This window comes from Botrytis cinerea, chromosome 8 (assembly GCF_000143535.2).
Source record: "Botrytis cinerea B05.10 chromosome 8, complete sequence".
Lineage (NCBI taxonomy): Eukaryota > Fungi > Ascomycota > Leotiomycetes > Helotiales > Sclerotiniaceae > Botrytis > Botrytis cinerea.
The window spans coordinates 2,284,975-2,304,777 of record NC_037317.1 but is presented as its reverse complement, the minus strand read 5'-3'; the positions used below and the strand labels follow the sequence as shown (position 1 = coordinate 2,304,777).

Sequence of the window (19,803 nt, the reverse complement as noted above, 5' to 3'; positions counted from 1 at the left end):
AAATTCTCCATCCTTAGTTTTGCATTTGGAAGGAAAGGTGCTGTGGGATCTGAAGCGCTGGAGTATCAGTCGACCCCTGCTAAAAATTGAAGATTTCCTGAACGACCAAGAAGTGTTCTGTAGCTTATCCTGACATGGTATCGTTCGTACGGGGTAAATGTGACTTCTTCGATTCTCACTCTTCGGTTTGAAGTTGAAATGTTGGAGGACGGCTTGAATTCCCATGTTTTGCGATTTCCTATTTTGAGTAAAAAACTGAAGGAAATCTTGTACCATGTAGCATTTATGGCAATTAGATTACTTCGGTAGGGTTCCTTTCCAATTGAAGTTGCCGATTCGATTGTAAGGGTTGGGTGGAAGTTTCGCCGACCGTCAAGGTAGCAGTAGAATTGTTTCGTAGTATGCGGCCTTCAGAGACATTACAATATGCGTGTGGAAAGCTCCAGGACTCACTGTTTGGAAGTATGCGAGACCAATCATTCGTCAAAAGATAAGATGTTGGTATAAATTAATAAGTTTGTCCCCATTCCAGCAGAAATTTTGAACTCCAATATCAACGTACAATATCAACGCCAGCGCGAATTTCACATAATGTCATCCCAACCTTCCAGTGATATTTCGGGACCCAACAAAGCAATTGCTACAGGTTTATCGCCACTTCATAAAATCATTGTCGGCATAGACTATGGAACTACATTCTCAGGTGTGTATTATGATCTTATTCTCCCCTCTTTGCTCACATATGCCTAGGTATTATTTGTGGCATTAGCACCATGCAAAATAGCGATGAACTTATAATTCTTCCTCTTCACGCCGAAAACGAAAACGGGCAAAGAAAGGTCCCATCCAGGTTTGCATATGCGAAAGAGAATACGATTTTAAAAAAGAACGCATGGGGCTCTGAAGTAGGACCAAGACATACGTCATGTTCTTGGACGAAGCTCCTTCTGGACAAGAATGCTGTCTTTGGCGAAGACGACGATATAATCTCAAAACTAGTCATCGATGATGGAATGATGCACTTGCCATCACATCGTGACTGTAAGGGTGTCTGTGAGGACTATCTCCATGAGTTGTATGTTAGCTTTTCTGGGTATGCCGAAAGAACACTCGGAAAAGACGCCTTCAGGATGTCGCCAAAAGAATGCTGGATTACTTTGCCAGCCATATGGTCTGATGAAGCAAAGCATGCCACCTTGAACGCTGCCAAGAGAGCTGGATTTGCAAAGAATCCAATGGATCAGATACACACAATTGCGGAACCAGAAGCGGCAGCGATTGCAACTTTGAAAGAGCTTGCTGCACCAGGAACTCTCAATGCTGTGCAGGTAAGCCCTCACAGTATCTCAAATGACTAATGACATGCTGATTAATATCCCAGCGTGGTGACAATGTCTTGATATGTGATTGTGGGGGAGGGACGGTCGATATCACCACGTACACAGTCACTTCAGTTGAGCCGAAATTGACCTTTGAAGAGCTTTGCATTGGAATAGGTCAGTATATTCACTCACTGAGAAGGTCATTTGGTCGTCTATACCGCCTCTTGTGCAATGGATGACATTTGCTCCACATTAAATGTACAGCTAACTTATTTATATATAGGTGGGAAATGTGGCTCAACTTATATTGATCGTCACCTTCACGCCCTCTTATCTGATCGTTTCGGCGATGCTTTCGAAAGCATCCCATATTCGAGAAAGGGACCGGGAAGCGTTTTAATGGACAACTGGGAGTTGCTTAAGAAAAGCTTCGGTGGCAACATGGAGGATTCTGGCACCTTCGAGCTAGGTCCGCTGTACCTCGATTTGCCAAGCTCGCATCATTATGACAGGGTTGATAATCTTATTTTCCTATCACTGTAAGTTGACCTCGATTTGCAAGTGTGAATTCCCATCAATATAATTTCCTACTTCAAACTCAGACAATGAGTAAGGATTAGACTTGGCGGTCTTGTACATGTATTATCGCAAGCTACTGACACAGTTTCAGTGAGGACATGAAGTCTGTGTTCGATCCAATCGTCGATCGAGTAATCAAACTAGTTCAGAAACAAGTCGTCCAAGCAGAGCACCAAAGGAGAGCAAAAATCCATGTAAGTTTCAATATGGCCTTGTCATATCTAGGCATTCGCCTTCACTGTCTAACTCTAGTGAAGCGTATAACTCTTGTGGGTGGAATGGGAGCTTCGAAGTATCTACACGACAGATTATTATCGTGGTGTGCTTCAAATGGAAAAATTGAGCTTCTATGCCCTGTCCGTCCGTGAGTATGCAGCCACTCTGGTGACTCGTCGCATCTAATCTGCTAAATAGTGATCTCGCAGTTCTGAGAGGTGCTGGAATTCGGGCACTGGAAGAACTTGCGCCTCGTATTAAGTATGTTCGTCGGCATTACGGTTTCCGAATTAGCCGCGTCTTCCGGGAATTGCTCGATGAGGAAAAGTACGCATACATCGACGACTACTCGAATCAAAAGTATTGTAAAGGCCGAGCAGTATGGTGTGTTTCAAAAGTGAGGGAATTTTCAAAAAGCATATGAAGACAGTAATTCTAACACTTATAGGGCGATGAGATAACTGCGGGGTGGTTTCATTCAGAAGGCTGTTCCTCCCCTTACCGCCCTGGAAAGCCTATAAGCTCTATGATTGAACTTTATTCATGCGAAGGAGATCAACAACCTGATAGGATGGACGATCCACGTAAGTTCACAGTTCTTTGCCAATATATGTTGACTCAACAGAGTCCACGGTACTAACCAGTAAAACAGGAGTCAAGAGCGTCGGCAAAATACCTTACAACTTCCCCTCAGATTTCAGTTTTGGGTTGAACAGCAAGTCAAGATTCAACCAGCGTCTCGACAAGATGGTTCATGAGTTCCATTTTCAGATTCAAGTTATTTTTGGTGACAGAGGAGCCAATTTGAAATTCAGGCTCGCTGTTGGAGGTAGAGTGGTATCCGACACTACTATCGAGTTTCCTGATCATTGAAGTGGTAAAACAATTATCAATACTCATAGATTGTAGAGGTTGATAATGAGGAAGAGATATCAGTAGATTGAGTTTAGATACTTTGCGTGGAACTTGGATTTTTAGTTTTGGTTTTAGCCAACGTCAGGAATAAAGAATGAGGAATATCTCAATTGTGCAGCGCCGCGTATTACTCAATTCATTTTCCATTATTGTGACTTTTCCTGGAGCGAAATCAGCATTGGTATGCAATTGATGCCATTTACTGGTGTATTGACTAGCTTGTTCCAGCCATCTTTCTGGTAAGAATACGGATCTAACTTGACTATTCGGTCATGAATCTCAGGACTGGGCAAACAGTAGGGTCTACCGCACCTGCTTAACTTTACGAGCAGAGAAGCCGATCCATAGAAAGGCCTAGATACTGTAATATCTTTAAGGATTTTGCACATAAGATTATACATGAAGTAGATGGCATCATGTAATCTAGATATGACACAACTATGAGTAATATCGAACCTATGTCAACTATACACATTTTCAATGAGGCGAGTGTCATTAAATAGTCGAAACATCACTTGAAGCATATCAACTAATGTCAATTGATGATGATTTAGCTTTTTGAACAACAATATAAAACATCCATATGATGTTTGTCTACTAGTAGCCCTATACTCATTGGTACAGTATTCATGAGCAATTATCCGGCCTTACACATGATTGCCTTTCGCTCGATTGATAGTAAGAATTGCACAAACATACCCCCTAAAAGAAAACAAGGAACGAACGAAATTGAAATTTGGCATTGGAACTAACAGCTCAGAACATGTAAAAAGAAAAACCCCGCATTTTTAAACTAACATCGATCATTCGAATACATGAATAGATAAATACTAATGAGCAATACATTTTGAAATTGACAGGCAAATTACAACCCAGATTGGAGGCGTTCTATTTCCAACGCCACGTTTTCCTTCTGATCTTGAAGCTGCTGTTGAAGAGCTTTGATATCCTTTTCGTGTTTCATTTGCATGGTCTTAAGATCCAAGAGCCTCGAGGTACTTCCTCCTGAATTCATCTCTTTCCTTTTCCATTTCGTTGCACTCTTCAATTCGTTGCGCTACTTCTCCACGTAACCCTTCTATCACAGGTCTTAGCTGTTCAGCAAAGTCGTCTAGGTAGGGTTTGACGAGTTCAAGCGAAGTCACTCTGTCGAAACGCTCAATGAATCTTTCGGTTAGAGTTTCTGGGCTCAAATCGCTTCGGGGAGGAGTTATTGTCACCCATTCGTTGACTGGTGAGGGAGGAATAGGCATTGGCTCAAACTCTTGCTCATTAATCACGGGGCTTCCAGGCCTAGGAACATAAAACCACACTTTTGCAGGTTTGTAAATGAAAGTCTCATGCCACCATCTCGTCTCATAGTAATTAGTATCTGCCAAGCGGACCCCACATCTCACGATCGCAGGCGATACAACCATAGCTATCTTCTGGCCATTTGGATTGATATCGGTAGTATGGTTGACCCTATCGTGTGCTTTCATGAATTTATTTCGCGCATCATATGCCTGACCCAAGAAGCTGGGGGGGTCGTCAAGGAGCTTTATCATCGGTGACTGAACCCAAATCTTGAATGAATGCTCAGCGGCCTCCATATATATATCCTCAAGTTTCTGGAGCGTATTCGGGTGATCATTCACGATATACTTGGCGGGAGTCCGCATAAATTCTGCAGCTTTGGAGACTGCTGCATTGCGCAAGAGCTTTTGTGTTACCGATTCGATAATTCTCGCATCTGCAGTTTTGCCTAGTGGACGAAGTATTTTCAAGGTGTATGCACGCCAACGTTGAGAAGCCCCCAGGTTCCCTATCCATGATTAATTTCATGTAATCAAAACTCGAATTAAAACGACCTACAGATGTTGCCTAGCGACATGATATCGTTGAGAATTTGCGATGTTTCTTCGCCTAAAAAGAAAAAAGGATCGACATAGACAGTCTTGAATATGTGATGGTTAAGCAGAGCTCCAAGAATAAATGCCAATACTCTAGGAGACTCCAGGCGTTTTGGTAATTCTTGTTTGTTTGGTCCTTCAAGAAGTACTATTTTTGCCACTTCTTTGAAAAAGAATTCACGGTCACGGCCCTGGAGATCGTCGAGCTGGGACAAAGTTTTTGCTTCTTTTAGAACCCAATTTCTAATAGAAATATCCAATAGCCCAAAGAAATCGCTACTATCGTCGTCATCCATATCATTCACCCACTTACTATCCAATTTGAAATCGACTCGGCGGGGAGATTCTACGTGAAATTTTCGTAAAGACTCTTGCAGTGCGTCGCGTTCCCCTAAGAGTAATTTCATTTCTCTGCTTATAGGCTCAGGACTGGCGCGATCATGGAGTATCGTTACAGCCATGATTTTCAGTTTATACTGATGATTTTCTCAAATATTGTTATTGTGTCGATTATAATAGACTTGATTTTGCAACTTCCAGGTTATCATGAACACACTGGATCCAGGAAATTACTTTGAACAAAATAAGGTAGAAATTCCTTTGATTATTAACGAAGCCACCAAGTGGGAAGGATTATCAAAGGGGAGTCTTTGTTTCCTCTGTTCATCATACTTGGATTGGCTGACAACATTCCAATGGATAGTTCACCAACCCTCTCTGACGCTTTCAGTATAGTTCAGCACTGAAGCTTGAATTTTCTTTGAAAGACTTGGAAATGAATTTATCATAGTATTGAAGCTACTGATATTTGAAACCCAGCATTCTGGGCTGAAATTTGATACAATTTTCACAAGATGTGTGTGGAATTTGACATAGTAAGATCCGACCCCAGGAAATTGCCAGAAAGCCAAACGACCTATAAGGTTTCAAGTGCTAGTATAACTACAAAGCCATTTCTATGTGGCATGTCCAATCCCAATCGCCAACTTTTCGTGGACCATGTTGATGGCGGCTCGGACCGGAGGACACAAACTATGCCATCTGGGACATCTTGGAGGAACTCCCGTGGAAGATGGTACCCGACACCTGACTATCAATTACCACCAAGCTTTTGGTAGACGCTAAAAATATCATTTGAAAGTTAAATCTTAAAGTAGCAATACATCCATGAAACCCGGGCTATTCTTGGCCGAATGAGAGCGTTTACTGGCGCGACTGCAAACAAGATTGAAGAGTTCAAGAGTGGGACAGACAATCGGCACCTCGGGAGAGAGATGAAGTGAAAACCCTCGTGATGCATAAACTTTTGAAAGACTTTTAATTCCATGATTCCTTGATTAGAATGTCAAGATGGAAAATACAATTTCCGTTGCTATCCCTCCTATGTGCCGAAGATGGGGGGAAGTTTGGAGCCGACTGACTCAGCAAAAGAATTTGACTGTCACGTGTCGTCTGATCTTCTTGGGATTCGTTCTGATGATATTTTGGAAATCATCCATTCACACGCATCATTATGCTGACGTACAGAGTGATGGCGGAAAAAATTGGTGGGAAAAGGAATGAAAGGAAAGCAAGAGAGGAACAAAGAAGGAAGGATGCAACCGGAAACAAAAGTCAAGAGCAAAATCAAAGGGATGAGAAACTTCCTCGGACTCACGCAATAACCCTTGTTGCATGGCTTTTGAACTTTGTGGGGCAAACACGTTTCGTCTTGTCATTGTCGTTTCTGATTGATGGGATGAAAGCACAACCCATGTCGAAATTTCCCCAGATTTTTATGGTTTGGGCTCCTGTCAGCGAGACGTCTTGATTGGAAAACTTGGCACTTGGCCCGGTGGAACATGAACAGATCTGGAACCGTCTTCCACAAGCACGGGAGTTTGGGCTAAATGAATTCTTTGGGACATAGTAGTCATGGATCCCACTGTAATGTGATAATATTCCCTCAATGAGTGTCGAGGAGAGCACCAGGTCAGAAGATGAACGCCGTTACATTGAAGCCACAAATAAGTCAGACGAAGGACTAAATGCGCTGCTGAGGAAAAAGTCAGATGAACAATCTTTTTTGAAAGGATAAAATACAGAAGTGCCACACATGCCCGGCATACGGGATTGGGAACTGGATTAGATGGAGAATTCTCCGGAGGTCCTTCTTGAACCTGTCTCCCTGTCGATCCATCTCGCAGACTAATGACGGTACCGCTTTCGGTGTGGAGACGTAAATGCCCACTACACACACTCAAGAGCGTCCTGCTCATTACCGCAAGTGTGATTCGGCTACAAACATGTTGATCAGGTCGGCTAAATAGTGAGCACCTGAAGATCAGTTTGTATATATATATATATCTTTTGTAGAGATCTCCCATGATAAAGGAAGGGATATCCTTCTACATTCTCTTGCATCCACCTCTTTCTGCACATTCTCCATCATGAAGTTTTTCTATACCGTATTGGCCTTTGCGCCACAAGTCTTCGCTGCCCTGACTTACAAAGGAGTCGACTGGTCGTCCGTCACTGTTGAGGAGGGAAGCGGCTACACTTACAAAAATACCGCCGGTACTACACAAGCCCTCGAGACTATTCTGGCAGCTTCAGGTGTCAACACTGTGAGGCAAAGAATATGGGTCAACCCTTCCAGTGGCCAATACAACTTGGCCTACAACTTGGCTCTTGCAAAACGTGCCAAGGCTGCTGGATTAAAGATCTACCTCGATTTACATTTCAGCGATACATGGGCCGATCCAAGTCATCAGGTAAACAAATCTGCTACTCATACCACTTCATTAAGCATTAAAACTAACTTCTTTCTTCACCAGGCGATTCCTTCTGGCTGGCCTACCGATACCGTTGGAAACCTTGCATGGGAAGTTTATAATTATACTTTGGCAGTCTCGGATGCCTTTGCCAGTGCTGGCATCTCTCCCTCAATAATCTCCATTGGCAATGAGATCCGTGCTGGACTTCTCTGGCCTATAGGCACCACATCTTCCTACTACAACATTGCCAGCCTCCTCCACTCCGCCTCCGCCGGTATCAAAGACTCGACTCTTGCCACCAAGCCCAAGATCATGATCCACCTCGACAACGGCTATTCCTGGAGCGAACAACAATATTTCTACAAAACGGTTCTTGCAGCAGGCCCCCTCCTAACCACCGACTTCGACATGATGGGCGTATCCTACTATCCATTCTATTCCTCCGCCGCCACCCTCGCGAGTCTCAAGACTTCCTTAACAAACATGGCTTCCACATGGGGTAAGCAACTCGTAGTCGCCGAAACCAACTGGCCATTTGCATGTCCATCCCCTGCATATACTTTCCCATCCGACACAACATCGATTCCATTTAGTGCTGCGGGCCAAACAACCTGGATCAAGGACGTTGCGGCAGTGGTTGCGGGTGTTAGTGGTGGAGTGGGACTCTTCTATTGGGAACCTGCTTGGATCAACAATGCGGCTTTAGGAAGCAGTTGTTCTGATGCTATCCTTTTCGATTCCAAGGGAGTCGCCAGATCTAGTTTGTCGGCTTTTGCTAGCATTTAATTTTTTGAATTGTGGGATCTAAAAAGATGGATGGGAGGGAAAGGTAAGGAAGGGAAATACGGATATTCAATTGTATATACTTGATCCTTAATATTTGTATATACAAATTTCACTTTGATATACGACCGGAATGTATAAGGTCGTTTTGAATCATGGCCTCCACCATGCTTTGTGAAGCGTGCTCAATGATAAAAATTGCCCCGCGTGATGCGAATGCTCTCAATAATTCTAATAGTCCGAATTCGACTTTCATGGAGGTTGATTTACTTTGTGTACCCAGTCAATCGATAACTGGAGATATGCAAGTGCCGTTATATGCAAACATACCAATAAGTCAACAGTAGAGAATTTCTATTCAAAGTAATAATTACTTCTGGGTCCAAATCATACGAGATCTTTGCAATATACCATACCCGAGTCAATCATTGACCATTACTGTCACAAAAAGATGCAAATTCCTCGAAAAGTCTTATAATCTTTGATGTTCATTTCGTCGTAAATACACAAACAATTCGCACATATATTCTAGGTATCCATACTCCAAACCTCCGTAAAAGACGTCAGATGAACCACGGTACAAGAAAGTATATCCCCTCTTTCATTTACCTGTATTCATTGATCGTAACTCGTCAATCATCAATCATTTCTCATGGAGTTTCGAAAAACACATTGAGATCTGTTCACCCAATAATTCAAATTCCATGTGTGGAGATCCTATGTCGTTGGTCGAGGCTAAAGACTTCAATGCACTTTCTTGAGCAGCCTTTAATGGAGTTAGATATTCGCTCTCAACTCGCTTCATCATTCCAGAAGGTATGATATTCGTGTATTGCTCTCCTACGACGAAAAATAGAAAATTGAGTGCGGCCATGTGGACTGAAAAGGTCTCTATCAACTCATCACTCGTTTCTTCCTCAGGTTTGTTGACAAGCGACGAAAGATTTGGGAAGATTTGGGATTGTGTCTCCAAAAGTGCGGAGTTTGTAGAGAAAAGTGTTTGTGTTTTCCTCTCATGGGCTGTAATTAACTCTTCCTTGAGCCATGTAATTGCAGATGCCTTGAGTGCTATCGCACCGATTTCATCCGAAGATCCCTTCAGTGTCTTCGAGATAAAAGTCAACCTCATCGCATCCACAGGATGGGCATGTAGGATGGCAGAGGTTAGTTTGTGTGTGCAATAACGGAGGCCAGGAGAAGGATTTGTGGCAGACCATAATGATAAAGCCCTTAAATGTGCCATGTAGTCATTGTCTTTAAACTCCCCAGAAACAAATTTATTTGAATGTTCTAACCATAACCCAATTGCGACTACTGCATCAACAATGGCAATAGATGAGCCAGCTGCAGATTCAAAAAATCGGGCAACCAATTTGGCATGGTCAGGGAATATAGACATGATTGGTTCTGGTGTCTTCGACTTGAACATGACTGATGAGAATATGAGAGAAGTAAGAAGGAATAGGCAGCCAACAGGTGAAAGTGGGATATCTTCAGGTGAGTCCGGTAAATCATCTTCGGGATTTGGAGCATGTGCAATAGGTTCTTTTGAGTGGATAGTATCGAACAAAAGATCGTAATTGGCCAATTCGAGATCGCGAGATAGAGACTAGATGAATTAGAAATGAATTGTTAACCATACGGTAGAGGCACTTACGACAAGCTGACCGGCAACTGTTTCTCGAGTTTGATACTCGGGCGTGGTTTGAAAGGCCTCTGCCAAACTCGTTCTACCTGCTACAACTCTTTTTGGATCAAATGATTCCTGCAATCTCCCAGCCCATTCCAAAGGATAAACATCGATGTACATTTCCAGCATATGCGTTACAAGTCCTTGCAGAAGCTTCTTCTGTATAGCAGATTCGTACGTATCCTCTTCTTGTGCTTCTGGGTCGGGTGCCGGAGGCAGATTTGATTCTATCTCTGGGCGCATAACGCTGGCGATACTGAGACTGGATTTCCTTCCCGGTAATGTAGGTCGCTTCTTTCCAGAGACTATATGCGCAAACTTGCCAATCGCCATAACAGCTCGGTGTGAAGGATGGAACGCTTGCACAATGGCATGTATGGTGGTTGCTAAAAAGCGTGAAGGATGCTTGGTTTTGATTCGAGGGTGAATGATAGAAAGAAGGCTAAGGATGAAACAGAATCGATCAAGGTCGTTTGATGCCGCTGGTTTATTCTGGTCTTCAACTCGAACTTCTTCCCCATGCCAGTCATCTTCGATTCCATCCAGGTCTAGCCTTTTCAATTCCGCCAGGACCGATATTATAACTTCGCGAGGATTGGCAAGTCGTGCAATCGTGATCAAGCAAGATTCTGAGCCCGGAATATCAATTAACGTAGGCACAAGATCCCAGCCTATGAGATCTGCGAGCCCTTTGTTTTGCAAAAGGTCTTCGAGAAGTGTCAATAGTTCCACCCGCAGCTCTGGTGAGGGCTGGTCTTCGATAAATATTTTATTTATTAATTGCATATACATAGGCGGGTCACCATTGGGAGGAGCCAGCCTCACAATATCGACTATAGGGTTCTTGGCTACCTCCATTTTGATGGTGCTTGATGTGAGATTATTTTGTGGAGAAGGTGGAAGACGAAGACGAAGATGAAGATGGACTGGATGAGGGGATGAAAGCTGGATCTCGGCACTATCTTTTGGCGGATGGCAGAATATTGGGGATTAAGGCGGTCGGTATATCACGTGGCAACAGTTCAAACAGCCGTGCTTTCAAAATGATCAATTCCTGATTTCCTTGTGCTTTACAATTTGTACATGTTCCAGAAATAGAATAGAAAATTGGATATCAGCATAAGCTTACGAAAGTATGCCTTGGAGACGATTCTCATGGCCCATATGGGCTGATTTCATCAACGATTGGCAGAGACTGAAACACATTGTTGTTACCCCTGGAAAAACCACTCATTTTCATCCAATACCTCTCATGTATGCGTCCACAGCCGCCCGTTGATGCAACCTCCCGCTTCTGCGTAGTAGCAAGTGCTGCATATGGAGTTATCTGCTGCGCTGGTTCCTGATCGTTCTTATGTAGTCGATCACCCATAATCAGAATTGTTTTCTTTCTTTGCTCATTATGACTATCACACATGGCCGCCTTTGGCTGGTCCGCAGGTGATCTTGCTGCCGCAATTGGAGTGCTTTGGACAGTGTGTGAATCACTAAGAGGTGCTGGTGGTGCCTCAGATAGCTATCAAAGCAACCTGAATTTTCTCCAGGGCTTACATGGTACATTGAAACGCCTGCATGATTTCAATGCCGTTACTCTTACTCCTGATGACCTCACGTTCATCAAGTCTCAACTCGATCTTGTTCAAAAACCGGTTGACAAGTTCACGCAGTATATAGTTTCACGATATGGATCTGATCTTGGGATACGACCAACTGGAAAAGCGGCTCGGAGATTGGTCATTGGGAGCGGAAAGAAGATAGCATGGGCGCTCCTCAAGGAGGCAGATAAGCTGAAGGACGAGATCTCATTACCTCTATTATCAATTCAGTTGTGTGAGCTACATCAAATTCGGTAAGTAGCCGGCCTGTGAGGCACTCATTCAAATCTCAGCATCTCAAGTGCTCTTTTAACACAAAAGATCTCGTTCTTCCTTAGTTTAATTGCTTGCGAACTCCGAGATCAGTTACCCTCTGAAATCGCAAATCTTATCAAATCAAACATCAGCAACACTCTTCCCGGCCTTCTTGAACAAAATATCGGCCCCCTTCAATCGTTAATTGCAAAACAAAGTAAAGTACAAGAGGATCGTGATATGGCGATCAATACAAAGCTTGCAGAGATTCCTCGTAATCTGACGAGACTACAAAAGGAACTTGACGACAGAGTTCAAAAAACAATTGGAGATGTGCTATATCCCCTAGAAAAAGGACTCTGTAGTATCTCAGAATCGTCCAAAGTTACAAAAGATTTTCTGGGCCAAAAGATAGACCAATTGCCCACACGGATCGTCAAAGATATTATTGCGCTAACGCGTGCAACGGAAGCAAAGAATTCTGCGACCTTGCAATCCGTGCAAAGAATAGAGAAGGTCTTACAAGATAACACATTCGACATCGAGGCTTTAAAGTCATCTCTAATTGGCAATGCTTCACCATCAGACGAGGAAAGGGAAGAGCCAATGTTGGCAAAAAATGACTCTAGTCCACAACAGACTTTGTTAGAAGTTCAAATGCATTTTAAACAAGTGTTGGTAAATTGGAGCACTCCGTATTAGTCTTTGATCTGACAAATGCTGCAGTACCTTGTTATTGGCACGACTTGTACGTGAGCTTTTAGGAAAATTCTGGTGGGTATATGTTGCCGCTCAAGCAAGGTTGATACTGATCATGATCCACCACAGGCCAGTTATTGCACCCATTCTTCTTCATCTTCAAATACTGAAGGTCTACATTATCCATGCCCCTAGCTTTCTTTTGAATGACAACATAACATTCATCGATGTATTCAATCGACCAAAAAGTTTGCCGTATGGCGTTTATAGGAACTGGGAAGTGAGTTGGTGTGATTCCATTGAATATCGCACTAGTGTTGATGATTACAGACTTTCACTCGCTTCCTAAATGTAAATTTTGAGGGGATACCTGGCAATCGCCAGATCATGGAGAACAACTTTTGGTTGACCGACCATAAAGGAAGGATAATTGACCGAACCACTTGGGGAAGCTTAGTAAAACCCAAAGCCCAAATATCAATGGCTGTGGTACTAGATAGCATGGCTATTGGAGACCATTGTCCAAAATGCAACACTGCAATTCAAATCTCAGGAAACGCAGAAGAATTATCTGTGAAATGGTAAGAAGTTTGATTCGATCAACTATCTGTGATTAGCTGACCAAAGCGAGTAGTGCAGGCCACGACTGTGGACTAGAGATTAACATAGTCACAGCCCTTGAAACCTTGGCAACACCAATCAGCAAGAGGTTATCACAACGACCGAAGTATCCAGTGTCATTTGAGATATCGCGCTCTGTTACCTACTTCCAAAACAAGAACGCAAGAGATGAAGCCCGTGAGACTTATAAGGAACTGGACATGGATCCGGAAGAAACACTTATCGAGGAGCCAAACATCAACAAACATAAGAACATCCATACCGAATATGCTCATCTCGCACTTGCGGAGCAGCGAAGTAGACCTGACAATGTAGTGTGGGATATTGTAGAACAAGAGGATAATCGGAAAACGGAAGCTTTTGAGCTTCAGAAGTATTTTCGCCGTGTACTTTTCGTTAGCCAGCCTACTCCGAAATGTCCGATCTGTTCATTTTCAAGATTCACGTACTATGATGATATAAGTCGTCATATGGTCATTGAACACACACACATCTACGTTTGTATATTCCATTTCGCAGGATGTACTGCTAAATTTGCAAATAAAGTACAGTGGAAATGCCATGTCGCATGTGAGCATCTGAACTGGGTTTGCGGAGAAAGAGCATGTCCCAACAAGCAAGATTCTCAAATGAGTCATTATTGGAAACAAAACTACCGTTTAATGAGGAAGTCCCAGATGGAACCATTCTATCGAGCTCTACGTCATAGAGCTCAAAAGGCATTGGAGGTTTTAGGACGTCATGAAAAGGTCCCGTTGGTGAAATTGGGATGCCCGATGCGCGATTGTGGTTTTGAGTTCGAGGGAGAGAATTGTTGGGATGAGAGAATGGAACATATTGCGAAGCATGTCAAAGATAATGCTATATATGTAGAAGAATATCCATGCGGGGATCTGGATGTTGTCCATTCAGATGATCAGCTGTTTGTGGAATGGGCCTCGTATGAAAATATCTTGGGCCGAACGACAAGAGGTAAATTTTGGTTGCAGGACACCGACTGATGGGTTGAGATATCTTAGATTATGTAGATCGAAGTTTATTCATATTAAATAAGGAAATTGAATTGAACTCCCGTTGTAGACAGATCACATCCGAGATTGCGTCATGTCACGAGGGGTGACCTTTCTATTTATCAGGATGATACTTCCTATTTATACTCTACAAATCTTCTAACAACCTACTTTTTGCACTCTCTTATCACGTATTTGACAATTCTTCCTAGTCCCTCAATAATCATTACATGCTTTGGAAGCCTTCGAAGCATATGATCCTACCATAACTACATAACCTCGCCTCATCCTCTTCAATAACATTGAATAATGTTGTACCCCCAAACATTATTGATCTCCTACCCTCATAACATGGCAAGTAGAAATCTCGATCATCTTGTCAAACATTTAAAGAAAAACTATTCGAATCAAAGCCGGTAAGACATGAGCTCCGAAAGAAAAGTTATAAATATCTATATGTCCAACAGCGACTTCCACTTGGGTGCACACATGGATCTCTTGGGGATGGTATGTTCCCAAGCATGGAAGAAACTGGGGCGTTTTTCCAGTCTCTAATTGTTGGAACGTATGAGATACCGCTACTCCACCAATACATCCAAGCGATCGGTTGCCCGACCTCCTTACTCGCCAATCGACTATTCTCTTATTTTCACTTCGCCCAACCAAGAGATATATTTGAGGCAAAAAGTGTCGAACATTATTTACATATAACTATTTATCAAAAAGCTGTTTATCTTAGCAGCGGTCAATCAAAAGGCTGATTGGTAGTCGTCCCCAATCTCCTAATAATCATGTTCCAACCACCAATTCCTCCCTTCATCACCCCCCCAACTTCAGCTACTCGCGACTTCTATTCATAACATGCTAGAATTCCTTATTAGCATCAGTGCATTCTATTTCTCTTCTCAACTCCTCGCACGAACTACTTTACCATCTAATCATTATCAGCTTCGCAGTAACTAGACTAGCACCCAAGCCATCTGCGCCGCTAAAATAAATGGCATTACCGAAGCCCCTTAATTTAACCTCTTTGCCCTATCCCGTTCTCCCCTGAATCTAGGATTCACACAGAACATTGACTATCTCGCCAACAACACGAATAACCCATCTCGATTCTCAAAATTTATAATCCCATATCTCGAATCCCATCTCTACAAAAGAAGTATAAAAAATTAGAAGTCCCAGTATGATTGATGATGACCAGGAGCTATCGAAGTAAAAAAATAAAAGTGTGGTGAGTTATGGATTAGATGTATAGACAGTTTGTTTTGCAGCGATTGCGATTCATGGTTATACTTATTAGGGAAGTGGAGATTGGGATTGGGACTGGGATTGAATGGCGGGTGTCGGGTTATTAGTGAATGGAGTTCGAGAGATTTGGCGGAGTTGGATTTGGGGGGTGTAGAGTGGAGAAGAGGCGGAGGAGGAGGAATAGGAATATCTGAGGGATCTGGATTGAGATACTTGGTTCGGTGAACTTTTCCTTGGGTGAATTGTATAGAAAGATGTTTCTGTTAAAGGGGTGTTTTGTCAGTCTAGAGAGAGATCTGAATGCTTATTTTCCACAAAACTTTTGCTTTAGTCATTGTTAAGATATGTATTGTCATTTTTCTACATCGATAAGATCTCGCAGACTTTTAGTTGATGAATAAACTCCCTTTCAAAGAGAGAAATCCCAGATAATCAATCTCCATCCCACTTCCCATGTATTATTTGCTTCCCACCGACTACCCATGACCACGTTCATTCCTACTTCAATCTTCTGATAAATCAATTACCTCTCGACTTTCCACTCTAGGCTTCTTTGCCACTCTGCTAGTTTCACTCATATTCTCCCACTCAGATTTCACCAAACTGCTTATATGACGTGGTGGGCTAGCCCCATACATCTCAAGGTCTCCATTCACGGCGGATAAATTACTTCCATCACCCCTTACGATACTCTGCTCTCTCATCCCGCTCAACTCCGTACTCGGACTTCTACCTCTCTTAACTCCCGCAACGCTTCCATGCCCCATAATTGAGCTCTGCCTACTGAATGTTGCCGTACTTTGACTTGAATCATGCCCCTGTATACTTGCTTCGTATCTTTCGATAATGACTTTGTTTCTCTGCGCGGTTGCCGCGGCTCTTTGGCTCTCTGCTTCAATGGCACGAGCTTTTGTCACTCGGTTATATTCTCGTAAATTCTCATTGACCTGTTCATATTCTCCAATTTTGAGTTTCATTTGACAGATGCGGTTTTGTAGTTCATCGATGGTTTCCTGTGTTGCAGAATCCTGATGGCTGGAGTCATTTTGGACTTGGAATTCGTTGATTCTTTGCTGTAGATTTTATTTCTCGGATTTGATTGCGGCGATTTGTGTATTGAGCCCTGCGGTTTCGATTTTGGTGGCATCCAAATGGATTTCGAAGTCCCGAATTTTGACTTCGAGTGCATGTATTTGTGACATTTTTGAAGCATTATCGGCCATAATCTTGTCGAATTCAACTGAAGTGGTTTCTATTTGCGATTGCAAATTCTCGACCTTCTAATTGAGCTCCTTTATTAGCAATTCAAAACAACTAATAGACTGTTTTGTGAGATTAAGCTCAGTTTTGGCATTCTGGAACTTGACTAGAGCGTTACTCAACTCTCTTTTATCGTGAGCTAGAGCTACCTGTGACTTTTTCCAATCAATGTTTGGTTTGATTTGCATATAGATCTCTTGAAATTTGTTGACAACTGTTACTGACAAGTCTTGAGCTGGCTTCTGAGCTGCAGGAGGAAGTCCAAAGAATGCGAGTGGTATATGTGCTCTAGAGACCATAGAGAAATAAGATTCTATCAAAGAGAGATCGCTGAATGTGACTTCATTGTCCAGATATACAGGTCACAATTTTTCGTAAACATCCACAAGTCTCGGGCTTAATCCCATTATCTGAGTTTTTGGTTGGATCTTGATGAGAAAATCCGAATTCTGGCCCTTGTGTATTAGTAATATGAGAATTGAGGTCAAACTGGATCATGACATACCTTGTGCTAACAATTCCGTCCGTTTATAACTGCATGTACTCTCTCGATGTAGTGTCACACAGCATTCAAGCTTCATATTATGAAGTCTGAATAATTTTCGAACTTCGATATCTTCCCAGGATACAAATATCTCTCCTTTCTGGGGACCTGGAAAGGCTCAAATTCGCCGTGGCATGTTATTGAGGCACTCGCTAACTTGTGATTTTAGGGAGTTTACACTCCGATTGTCCTTGAAATATCTACCAACCCTGATCCTGTCTAGCTCTTGTAGTACTTGATTGAATATCTCGATGATAATATGGTGGCGAGAAAATGTCTCAATTGGATTAGCGTCTCCAGAATTTCACTTACACGAAAGAATACAGTCTGTGCTGTTCTCCCCATGGCTCCTCTCAAAGTCCATTCATTTTTCATGCAGAAGAAGCTTCGAATTATCGATATCTAGATATAAATCAAGCCCAGAAGTTTCAGATTTCTTGAACACCAACAATAAAGATTGGGTTTGAGGATGCAATGCCAAAGCAGCCCTCGCAGTTCTCATTAAACTTGTGCAATAAGATGTCTGAAGAATGGGCGCGATCTGGGAGTTGCACATTATATCTTTTCTATATTCTAATGGTGTCCGAGGCAGCTTGTATTTTTTTTAATGCCTTCCATAAATTGTCTGGCAAAAGAACGGGCTCTTTTTTCAACAATGCCTTGATTACTGCAGAGTCCTAGGAGTATTATGTCAGTATATCAATCGATACCCAATGCAATGCATTGCAATGTCGTACCTTGGCAGAGTTCTGTGAGCCATAGTAGAAGTTACCTTCCTTAATTCGGAGCCTGGACCAGATAGCTTCGGCCATGAATTGGGTCATTTTGTTAACTACATTCGAATTATCGCCCCAATTATTCTCCTTGTCCAATAGCATATCGATATTCATGTCAAGCAATTTAGAGCCGTTGTTTCTGACTGCTTCTTCCCATACTTTTGTCAAAAGATCTCCCATTTGCTCGTGATCTTCCATTCCTTTTCTGTCTCGCCCGATGTGACCCTGGGCAAAATCATATCCATACTTGATGACATGTGTTCTGGAAGTTTTCTCCAAAAAGAGTCCCTTCAAATATACGTTTCCTCTAAAATTTGAGTCCAAGATCAAATTGCCACATGATGTACGAACGATTTCCTTGGGGCGATCGAAATGAATGCAGACTTTTAACCACTCCATAACTTCGGCTTCCGTGATCATTGTCGCTTGATGTCCGCGAACATGCCCGATCTTCATAGAGACGTCTTTATATGGACTTAAATTTCCGAAATGCGATGATTCTGTGTTTTGTGGGTTCAATTCTTGCTGGGTGGGCTTCTTCTTAAGTTCACTCAGAAAGCACCAAAATGTTTTCTTTTCTTTGGCCCCCCAGCGAAAGTTCCAGTAGAATTTTGATGCAGTGATTCGTGTCTGATAATTGTTTCATATCATGAGCAACGCAACGAGCTTGAACCCTTCACCATGAGTTCCCGCCAATTCGTCATTGCCGGCTTTGCTTGTACCGCCCATATCAAGAACCTCGCGGGCTAGTTGGCTGTTATGATTGCAAAGCTCTAGCATTCCTTTCTTATTATCAAAAGACAAGAAGCCAAGTATCTGGGCTATATCTGGATTGTGAACGGTGGTTGTAAACCCATTCGAGACTTTGGTATGCACATAATCCAGCTTGTCGCGAGACACTCCAGAAGTTTGGCTCATCGCATCATTCCTTTCATCATGCCAATGATTAGTTGCTCATGCTCAACTAGAGCTCACAGCGGGTGGTACAGAGAGTTAATGACTCACCAATTTTGACAAAACTCTCGAAATGCATCTGCCTTTTTCCAATCCTTGACATATGTTGCAGATAAACCTAGTCTTTGTTGACATGGTTTCAATGTACTATGATCATCATTCTCATATGGGAGACCGAGATTTCTCTCTTCAAAATCCTCGTAATTATCCAAAGCTATAGTTGAGCCTACTAGCTGTCCAATATTACCACTAGAAGTGGGAAGTGGGTGCGGAATATGAGCGTAAGCTGAATAAGAGTATCTGCCCGCAGAACTGATGCGACAATGTTATATGGCAATTTGAGAATCGAAAACTGGGGGTAAATTGGGAGCAAACAGGAACAAATTGAAGATATTTGAGGGTTGATTGATAGAGATGAATTGCGAGATAGAAAAGGTTTGAAAAGCGTTGTGTTTTGTAGAAATCGATAAGGATGGGAGAAGTTTGTAAATGGAATACCCAAGTTCTCCAAGCTGCCGATGTAATAAAGAGGGGTAGTAGAGAATAAATTCCACGTGCCCAATACTTAAGAAGTATTAATCCCCAATTCACTTCTTATTAATATTGAAAGTTGAGAAGAATGGATTGCACATAGGAATTTTTCAAGATGCTAGAGGTGTGTGAGACTACCGAGACTGGTGAAATT

General features: G+C 42.5%; 7 protein-coding genes across 7 annotated transcripts; 3 read left to right on the top strand and 4 right to left on the bottom strand.

The window, feature by feature from the left end:
• Positions 1–324: 324 nt before the first annotated feature.
• Positions 325–3,178, top strand: BCIN_08g06180 (hypothetical protein). The gene is made up of 9 exons (XM_024694755.1): positions 325–703; positions 751–1,328; positions 1,382–1,496; positions 1,606–1,861; positions 1,993–2,095; positions 2,159–2,265; positions 2,316–2,514; positions 2,566–2,701; positions 2,770–3,178. Exons 1-9 carry the CDS (start codon positions 592–594, stop codon positions 2,988–2,990), a joined length of 1,827 nt encoding a protein of 608 aa, XP_024550548.1. The 5' UTR covers positions 325–591; the 3' UTR covers positions 2,991–3,178.
• A 445-nt stretch (positions 3,179–3,623) lies between these two features.
• On the bottom strand, positions 3,624–5,592 carry BCIN_08g06170 (hypothetical protein). The gene is made up of 2 exons (XM_024694754.1): positions 4,887–5,592; positions 3,624–4,836 (listed from the first exon to the last, which is right to left on the bottom strand). Exons 1-2 carry the CDS (start codon positions 5,383–5,385, stop codon positions 4,007–4,009), a joined length of 1,329 nt encoding a protein of 442 aa, XP_024550547.1. The 5' UTR covers positions 5,386–5,592; the 3' UTR covers positions 3,624–4,006.
• A 1,642-nt stretch (positions 5,593–7,234) lies between these two features.
• On the top strand, positions 7,235–8,628 carry BCIN_08g06160 (hypothetical protein). Its single transcript, XM_001545215.2, has 2 exons — positions 7,235–7,677; positions 7,741–8,628. The coding sequence occupies exons 1-2, from the start codon at positions 7,354–7,356 to the stop codon at positions 8,464–8,466; spliced, it is 1,050 nt and encodes a 349-aa protein (XP_001545265.2). The 5' UTR covers positions 7,235–7,353; the 3' UTR covers positions 8,467–8,628.
• A 90-nt stretch (positions 8,629–8,718) lies between these two features.
• On the bottom strand, positions 8,719–11,193 carry BCIN_08g06150 (hypothetical protein). Its single transcript, XM_001550120.2, has 2 exons — positions 10,121–11,193; positions 8,719–10,072 (listed from the first exon to the last, which is right to left on the bottom strand). Exons 1-2 carry the CDS (start codon positions 11,009–11,011, stop codon positions 9,107–9,109), a joined length of 1,857 nt encoding a protein of 618 aa, XP_001550170.1. The 5' UTR covers positions 11,012–11,193; the 3' UTR covers positions 8,719–9,106.
• A 305-nt stretch (positions 11,194–11,498) lies between these two features.
• On the top strand, positions 11,499–14,498 carry BCIN_08g06140 (hypothetical protein). The gene is made up of 6 exons (XM_024694753.1): positions 11,499–12,002; positions 12,087–12,677; positions 12,730–12,777; positions 12,832–12,982; positions 13,033–13,283; positions 13,337–14,498. The coding sequence occupies exons 1-6, from the start codon at positions 11,569–11,571 to the stop codon at positions 14,322–14,324; spliced, it is 2,463 nt and encodes an 820-aa protein (XP_024550546.1). The 5' UTR covers positions 11,499–11,568; the 3' UTR covers positions 14,325–14,498.
• A 1,409-nt stretch (positions 14,499–15,907) lies between these two features.
• BCIN_08g06130 (hypothetical protein) lies at positions 15,908–16,891 on the bottom strand. Its single transcript, XM_024694752.1, has one exon. The coding sequence runs from the start codon at positions 16,559–16,561 to the stop codon at positions 16,088–16,090; it is 474 nt and encodes a 157-aa protein (XP_024550545.1). The 5' UTR covers positions 16,562–16,891; the 3' UTR covers positions 15,908–16,087.
• A 23-nt stretch (positions 16,892–16,914) lies between these two features.
• On the bottom strand, positions 16,915–19,761 carry BCIN_08g06120 (hypothetical protein). Its single transcript, XM_024694751.1, has 4 exons — positions 19,170–19,761; positions 18,126–19,092; positions 17,350–18,065; positions 16,915–17,293 (listed from the first exon to the last, which is right to left on the bottom strand). The coding sequence occupies exons 2-3, from the start codon at positions 18,618–18,620 to the stop codon at positions 17,955–17,957; spliced, it is 606 nt and encodes a 201-aa protein (XP_024550544.1). The 5' UTR covers positions 18,621–19,092; positions 19,170–19,761; the 3' UTR covers positions 16,915–17,293; positions 17,350–17,954.
• Positions 19,762–19,803: the final 42 nt, after the last annotated feature.

Excerpts from the sequence above, each read along its gene's own strand:
- BCIN_08g06150 (XM_001550120.2), bottom strand. The coding sequence starts at position 11,011 with ATGGAGGTAGCCAAGAACCCTATAGTCGATATTGTGAGGCTGGCTCCT. Across the intron at positions 10,073-10,120 it reads CAGTTGCCGGTCAGCTTGTC|TCTCTATCTCGCGATCTCGA; the intron begins GTAAGTGCCTCT and ends TAATTCATCTAG.
- BCIN_08g06140 (XM_024694753.1), top strand. The coding sequence starts at position 11,569 with ATGGCCGCCTTTGGCTGGTCCGCAGGTGATCTTGCTGCCGCAATTGGA. Across the intron at positions 12,003-12,086 it reads TGTGAGCTACATCAAATTCG|TTTAATTGCTTGCGAACTCC; the intron begins GTAAGTAGCCGG and ends GTTCTTCCTTAG. Across the intron at positions 12,778-12,831 it reads GAGCTTTTAGGAAAATTCTG|GCCAGTTATTGCACCCATTC; the intron begins GTGGGTATATGT and ends GATCCACCACAG.
- BCIN_08g06160 (XM_001545215.2), top strand. The coding sequence starts at position 7,354 with ATGAAGTTTTTCTATACCGTATTGGCCTTTGCGCCACAAGTCTTCGCT. Across the intron at positions 7,678-7,740 it reads GGGCCGATCCAAGTCATCAG|GCGATTCCTTCTGGCTGGCC; the intron begins GTAAACAAATCT and ends TTTCTTCACCAG.
- BCIN_08g06120 (XM_024694751.1), bottom strand. The coding sequence starts at position 18,620 with ATGAAGATCGGGCATGTTCGCGGACATCAAGCGACAATGATCACGGAA. Across the intron at positions 18,066-18,125 it reads GCTCACAGAACTCTGCCAAG|GACTCTGCAGTAATCAAGGC; the intron begins GTACGACATTGC and ends TAATACTCCTAG.
- BCIN_08g06170 (XM_024694754.1), bottom strand. The coding sequence starts at position 5,385 with ATGGCTGTAACGATACTCCATGATCGCGCCAGTCCTGAGCCTATAAGC. Across the intron at positions 4,837-4,886 it reads CATGTCGCTAGGCAACATCT|GGAACCTGGGGGCTTCTCAA; the intron begins GTAGGTCGTTTT and ends AATCATGGATAG.
- BCIN_08g06130 (XM_024694752.1), bottom strand. The coding sequence starts at position 16,561 with ATGAAACTCAAAATTGGAGAATATGAACAGGTCAATGAGAATTTACGA.
- BCIN_08g06180 (XM_024694755.1), top strand. The coding sequence starts at position 592 with ATGTCATCCCAACCTTCCAGTGATATTTCGGGACCCAACAAAGCAATT. Across the intron at positions 1,497-1,605 it reads AGAGCTTTGCATTGGAATAG|GTGGGAAATGTGGCTCAACT; the intron begins GTCAGTATATTC and ends ATTTATATATAG. Across the intron at positions 2,096-2,158 it reads AAAGGAGAGCAAAAATCCAT|CGTATAACTCTTGTGGGTGG; the intron begins GTAAGTTTCAAT and ends ACTCTAGTGAAG.